The sequence below is a fragment of the Ylistrum balloti genome, unplaced genomic scaffold (assembly GCF_031769215.1).
Source record: "Ylistrum balloti isolate Yb309-2 unplaced genomic scaffold, AGI_CSIRO_Ybal_v1 Utg371598, whole genome shotgun sequence".
In the NCBI taxonomy this organism is placed as follows: domain Eukaryota; kingdom Metazoa; phylum Mollusca; class Bivalvia; order Pectinida; family Pectinidae; genus Ylistrum; species Ylistrum balloti.
Window position 1 is genome coordinate 51,922 of NW_026782820.1, and position 7,744 is coordinate 59,665.

The 7,744-nt window shown below is 33.7% G+C and overlaps 1 protein-coding gene across 1 annotated transcript; it reads right to left on the minus strand.

Moving 5' to 3' along the window:
- Positions 1 to 5,206: 5,206 nt before the first annotated feature.
- Positions 5,207 to 7,141, minus strand: LOC132563126 (leucine-rich repeat protein 1-like; the record flags this gene model as incomplete). Its single annotated transcript, XM_060227885.1, has 3 exons — positions 5,207 to 5,468; positions 5,698 to 6,425; positions 7,043 to 7,141. Coding segments are annotated over 3 exons (1,083 nt in total), but the record flags the coding sequence as incomplete, so codon positions are not given.
- Positions 7,142 to 7,744: the final 603 nt, after the last annotated feature.

Sequence of the window (7,744 nt, forward strand, 5' to 3'; positions counted from 1 at the left end):
CACATTTAAAAGTTGGAACTGGTAAGGTTTGAAATAGAAGATGAACAAAAAATGTCTATTTAAAAAATGGACAAAAGTGGGATAGGAAAGGAAGGTAATCTTTTCATGATTTGAACAATATAAACATACCTGCTCTTTAGAATTTTCACAATTTCCGCTCTTCCAAGTTAAGATAGTTGAAGTGGCAGTCTTACACAAAGGGCGGAATGTTGTATGACGTAAATTTCATTTTCTCCCACACATTACTGTTGTTGACTAGATAAACATTGACAGATACAATTACCCTTTGATAATTTATTCCATATTTCATGAACTTTTCAAATGCAAACCACCAAGGAATTTATTCTAAGCAGTTTGGATGAAATGCTACTAACTGGGAACTACAAGAAAACAAAAATGAACGACATTGATATTCAGTATGTATTTTGGTGTAAATTTAAATGTCCCCGGCCGCATCAATTGCTGTTTGAATGTACATATTGTCTGAAACTGAAATGGAGATTGGTTGAAATCTAAACTTTGGATTATTACTCAATATCTATATGGCGTTTTAAACTGATAAATTTGTTATAAATACCAATACACTAAAATAAAACAAAATATGTTCCATATTATACAAAAACGTCTTCCTGACATCCCAATTATAAAAATTCTTTGCAGCAATGATTTCATTTCTCCTGAATATCATTTTGCTGCTGTTGCATGTGCATTTTTATCAGGAGGAACTTGACTAAGAAGGCCAAATGAAAATGTTTAAATTGAAACAATGCATGGTGGTGACAGGTATCAACCTCAAAGTAACTTTAGTAAGACCTTTCATGTATTTACTGTAATTGTATATATAAATATACAAAAAGAATTTATGGAAAAAACATTTAAATTGTAAATGTGATATTCTAAAATCAAAATATATAATGCAATATGCATGCCTAAACTTTTAAAGCTGTGTTGTTTCCTCATTTAATACTTATTTAATATACGTTTACGCGTTATTGTTGATTTATTTGATAAGTATTGTTTAAGTTTAATGTTAGTAAAAAAAATTGTAAAATCAACATTCAGGTTAACAATTTAGGACACCACAAGTTCAGAAATTTTATTATCATGCATCAAAGAGATCAGCTATAATGATCTGATGTCCAGTTTGAAGCAATCAAAAAGTATGATGATTAATTCAGAAGTTTTTAGAGACATCTGTGTAAGTTTAAAATAAAATGTTAATGTGTGATATGTTTAAGACTTAGTCAATTAAGTAAAAGCACCATTATTCACTAACTGTTTATTGAGCAATTTTATTGGGGAATTCGTCCTGTGGATCATGAAATATGGAGTCACTTTTGATTTGTGTAATAAGTAAAAATAACAAACTCTTGGAAAAACATAACATTTCATAATATTTCCTGATAATACTTTCTCATTATGCAGTAATTGCTTGATACACATCATAAGACCAATAGTTTATTTAAAGCTGAATGCTTCCGATCACCATTTTCCACGAGCTTGACAAATCCAAAGTCCATGCATTTATAAATAAGAGTGACTGAGTATGCTTGATAGAAAATAAAGTTATGGTCTTCAGAAACAACTATACTGTACAGCGGGTGAGTGGACAGACACCATATACATATATGTTTGATTTGACATCTAACAAATCCTACAAAAAGCTGCAAAATTTTAGAACCATTCAAATTAGTTTGAACATCACACAGAGAACATTGTGTCCATACAAGTTTGTTTCACTAGGCTTTTATCCCACAATAACCAGCACATAAAATTAATCACTTGTACAGCAAATGTTGGTTTACTGTAGGCCAAAAGAGATCCATATCTTGTGGCTCAAAATTCCTGAGTGATGCTGTTGCAGTTAAGTGACATTTTTATAGCATTAAAGTATTTGAACTTTCAAATAATTCTGAGTTTGTTTTCATTATGCCTCATCCTGATCGCTGTATTCAGAATGATGTCTGATGGTGGATGAATGTCTTAGTGTGAGAATGATACATAACAGAAGTAGGTTGATGCAACGTATATTTAGACCTTTGACATCTCCGAATCATGTCGGGAACATCCCCCATATCATTCCGTGTCTTGATTGTGCTCCAGATTGACAAGTAATGTTGCTAGAGGAGAGCATTGTGCAATATGCTTCCCTAGAAACATTAATATAATTTTTTTTCATTCTTATATATATATATACATGTTCATTTAAGTTTTCCACTTCTATTAATCCGTCTTCGAAAAACATTGTTACATAGCCCTAGTGCTGAATGGTCTAAATGTGACCTTCACGAGGCAAAACTATTCTGATATGTACTTTCTATTGAGCTTATCTCCATGAGGATGTCTATCATATTGGTCACGAGTATTTCACGTCACACTATTTTCTTATTCTATAACTATCTACTTGACAAAAGATGCATAAGAATTAAATAAATTGAAATCATCAAAATGGTAAAAAGTCTGATAGACTGTGAAATTAATTTCTTTCTGACATTCATTATTAGCAATAAATTGCATTTCTGAATATCTCGAGCACCTGTCAGCTGTATAGTTTTTCCAATTAGTCCCAAAATGGACAAAGGGTTATGCACATTTACGGAACAAGACAGGAAACTGACATGAAACCTGAAATATGATCCAATCTGAGTTATTCAAGAAATAATGATAACAAACTATAACTGTCCAAATTCTAGAGGACAGCTTGTTGGTAACAGCGGCAATAAAGATTGTGTAAGGATGGGCAAATGGCAGACAATGTAAAAATTTGATCAACCCATGAAAATTGTGCAAAAGACACACAAGTGAATATCAAAAAGATATATCAGAAATATAAGGAGAAAATGAAACACCCTGAAACGCAATTCCCGAAGAGCTCCAAAGGAAGAAAGAATCAGACTCCAGTAACTGAGTGATACCTATAAGAATACAAACTGGTAGGATAAACCAGGACTAGAAGAGCATAATGTGTCAGGGATCCTTCAGGTTTGCTACAACCTATTGGGGAGGTTGTTGGAGGAGGTGGGGTGTGGGCGTTCAGGTCAGTTGTAAAGCTCCAAGACATATAAAACACACATTGTGACCCAGACATGGGGACTACATTGGGTCTGTAACAGGATGATAGCAGAGGAACCACCAAGTACCACATTTAAACTGGGAAAGCCTGCTTGGAATTGTAGAAAAAAGCAAGATCAAAGTCAGCATCTGACCCAATTGGACAGACATATCATGTCAACAAGAAATCCCAAAGGTCATTGCAAAGGATGAGGATGTTCCCCAAGATGTGGAAGCAAGGGTCAATTACTATAAGTTGGAAGAGAGGACTCCACCTCTTTAAAGCAGTAGAGGATACCATCTCATTGCTTAGTGACAAGATTTTCTCTGTAGTGGCCATGAATGTAAACATGTCAAGCGGAAAAATGACAGCCAATCAAACTCTGTGTATGGCATGAACAATTAAAATATAATTCTGAGGAATGAGCCTGCTCTGAATGTTCAAGAATAACACTAATGTAATGTTTGAGAAATAGTTCATTCATGGGTCAACAATCAATGTTTACAGCGAACATGCTGACAACAAATTTATGACTATAATTACGTTTTTCATTCCCTTCCAAGCATGCAATCATTTGTATGTGAAATTTCAAATATATAGCAAATTACACATAATGAACTATCATTGCCAGTAATGTAGTAACTTCTTGGTCATCTTAGACAAACAGCAATGCTTACTACTAACCACACGATGCAGTGGTCCTCAGGAAATTACACAGGTTATGTCAGTCTTCCAAAACAATCACTTATTATAGACAACTGTATTGATACTTGTGCCCAACACAGATAAGACAGACATATAAAGCGTGTTGCTGTTAGAGTTTGGAGTTACTTATAAATTGTTTTTGCCATTATTGTTCTTGTCATCATTTCGCAAATGAATTTGTTGGCAAAGTTAGAAACAATATATCAAATATTTTGTGAAGTTGACTATGTATTTATAGCAATTGTATATTTGTTTTACTGGGAATAAAAATAGCTTCAAAATATCCATGGGCTGAACTTAACAAGAGATCCCAGAAGGATTTTGGTGCCCGACATTGTTTGATCTTTATTTTTTTTCCCCATCTTTCCTAATCTCTGTTTTTCTCTTAATGATAAAAAATTTGAACACTCCTTGGCAGAAATAGTGATAATAATCTTTGACTGCAAAATAAAATATGTCCTTCTTCAAGCTATCTTGTTTTTCTGATCAGTCTGAAAATAAAATAAACACAACTAGGGACCAAGGGAAACCAGCATATGAAATTTGAGAGAGATCCATCTGGAACTTTTCAAGTAATAGAGATATCAAACTTTCAAAGTCAAAATCCAAGATGGTCACTCATCAGCAATTTTGTGTTTCTGATCAGAATCAAAATCAGACAAGCACAATTAGGGACCAAGGGGAACCTATGTATAAAAATCAAGAAAGATCCATCTCAAGAAATAACAATAACATAAATTGTTTAAAGATGGATGGATGGATGGACCACAGAAGTAGAGCGAATTGAAAACACAGAAATCATAAATTGAAAAACTGTCAAATTTATAATGGCCATCAATACAATGCATTGATGGTTATCTTGTCAATATCTGATCAAATCCAAAATACAGAAGGCATAACACTGTACATTTGTATCTAACATTTGAAAATTACTTGGTTGCCATCTGTAAAATAGTGGTGTATAGTTTATGATATGAGCTGCTCTCAACTGACAGATGAGAATTTAATCTATCAGTGTAACTATCTTGAATGTGGTGTTGTTTGGAAGATCCAATCGGACTTTCTCTTTCAAGACAGAGTAAAATTCCTTTGTATGGCAATTATAGCACTTGATAACAAATGAAGTAACGAAGTAACTAATAATACTTAAAAACTTCGATATAAACTACTTCTGAACATTCAGAAAAATATCTGACACTTACATTAAATTTGTTGGATGTTTATTACTGAAATTTTTGTCTTTCTGGTTTTTGATCAGTTTGTACAAATTGTTTGATATATATGTAAATTCATTGTATGATAAAAATGTCATACCAAAGTCAAATCATTTCTAATATACATATCATCACAGAAATATATCGACTAGAAATTAAATATATTTTTCACAATTTTCCATTAAAAGTCCTGGATTGTACAGTATATTAAGGAACAAGAAATTCAATCAAGACATCAAGTCTATTTTTTCCAGTAAGCATAGGGATTCTTCTGGAATCTTGAAAGACAATGTGGAGAGCAAAGAAAGGACATCATTGGAACATCCATTCTGCCTAGCTGGTCCACGGCTGATACAGTGTGTGCTATCCTGGATAGGGTTAGAGATGTTGTAAAGTTCACAGAACACCTAAAACAGAATCCACCACACCAACACAGACGGGCTGAGTCCAAGTATCGACATAGATGGGAATGTAAATCCTCTTCTGTGTATGACACTCTGAAAACACCACAAAAATCACATGAAATGTCCCTTATAGAAGCTGTTGTTTATATCATACTTGTTTACTATTATATTTGTTATCTGAAATGGACAGCATGTCCTAAGCAAAGAAACATTGTGGCCAATTTAGAGGTACTTAATAGAAATAATGAATTATTAAGTGGCCTTGACTATCTTAATTGATCGGCTAAAATTTTAAAGGAGTGAATAAACAAAATACCAATACCTATGTTTTCTAATAGATCTGGCGCATAATTCCATCAGGTTTATGTCAGGGAAGTGGTCTGGCAGGTCATTGTGGATATCTTGAAGGAATGGGTTCCCATAAAGGTCAATTGTCTCTAGCTGAAGTTGAGTCATACTTGCAGGCAAAGTTTCAATCTTGTTTCCGACAGCAGACAAAAATTTCAGACATTTTAATCGACCAATTGTTGGAGGGAGACATTTCAGTTGATTATTATCAATTTTTAAAGTCACCAAGCATTGCAACTCACAAATCTGAAGAGGGAGAACTTCTAAATGATTTTGTCCGAGATCAAGAAAACGAAGATTATGTTGTAGTGTAGATTGTAAACAAAATTTAGGAGAAATATTAGTTAAATTGTTCTGTAATAAAGTTATTGATCGTAAATTTGGAGCATTGTTAAAATCTTCTGGTAAACTTTCTAAAACATTATCACTCAGATTTAATTCTGTAAGATAATATAACTTAAGTATTCGAGAATCCACTTTTTTTAAGCGACACTGGGACACCTGTAGAAACTCTAAACGAGACGGAAAGTTTGTTGTCAGGGGATATTCCTTTCTTGAATTGATGATAAGTCTAGTTTTAGGTTTTTCAACATTTTTGCCCGAAGCTGGAGCGAGACGTGATAAGGTAATATTATCCAAACTTTTTCCTTGAGCACCAAGGCGAAGTACAGAGAGAAAGTTCTTCAGTTGTAAGGAATCAGCCTGTAAGATGAAAATATCCTTATTTAATTATTTACATGTACATATGTTCCAATTCACAGCATACAGGAGTCATGAAAAGCTTTCAATTGATCATGCATTAAGTGTACTTAATAGATGGTCAAATATTTGTGACCATTACTTTAGTTTTTTCAACTAATTTAGTGACAGTTTATAATCTATAAACTTTATATCTGCAAAAAGATCTTAAATACCTATGGTGTGTAATGTCATAATGATTTAGTGTTGGCCCACAACACACAGCCTTGGTATTGGGTAGTCCATACACTCAAGTGTCTGAGATATGCTCTAAAAACTGTCAACTTGAAGAGCTTGAGTAAAAAGGTCAACCAAAGTCATAATGACTATTATTTAGTAGGTCACACAGCACTGTTCTTGCGATGTGTACCTGTATACCAAAGCTGAACTATGACTTTCCATTCCTCAAATATTTCATGAAATTTGTGGATATAAGTGTCCACAGATCGATGGACAAAGAAATTACTTAATAAAACCCTGACTTTGTTGAAGCAAGGCAACATGAACAAAGTGATACTAATTTACCCACAAACTACCTCGAGTGTTTAATATTTTTCATCATTTGTGAGCATTCATATTACTTTGCTGATACTGATGTCCTGGGGTGGGTCCTTCACACGAATGGTAGCTTTGCCTTCACTAACGAACCGTGCAAAAACCTGCTCTATATTGTCTTTGATCTGTTAAAAGAAAAAAAATATTATATTATTGATGAAACAAACAAACAAGAGGGCCATGGCCCAGTTATCTGACAATCAACAGGCAGATGAACGGAACACAGACAAAAAGTGATTTGAATAGCCCAGCGTTTGCTGATGGTGGTCTAACAAATCCGATGAATTGAAATCCTGATCATTCCTAGAAAGTGTCAGAAACTCATAAGTGGTATATTGTTAATGGAAAACAGTTGAGCAATGACTACCCTGTCAAAGCTTTGATCAGGCTGAAACATAAAATCTGTTTCTTCTCCTTCAAAAACTCCCAAATATTTTTTCTCAATGGTATGAATGAAACTGGAGATTTAGTTCAGAATATTTGTTCAAGATGAGTTATGTTGGATTTTGGACCAAGGTTAAAAATAAGATTTGGTCAGGACAGTCTCAGGATCATTTTATGCATGTTTGATATCACTGCTACTCCCTAATAATGTTCTAGACCAGATTTAAATGAAATCCATTCAAGCATTAAGGAAAGATAGCATTTCAAAGCCAAATGCTAACTTCGTCTTCACCAAAGTCTGTAGTCTGCATCAACTTTCTGAATTTGATCGATGATTATCCACC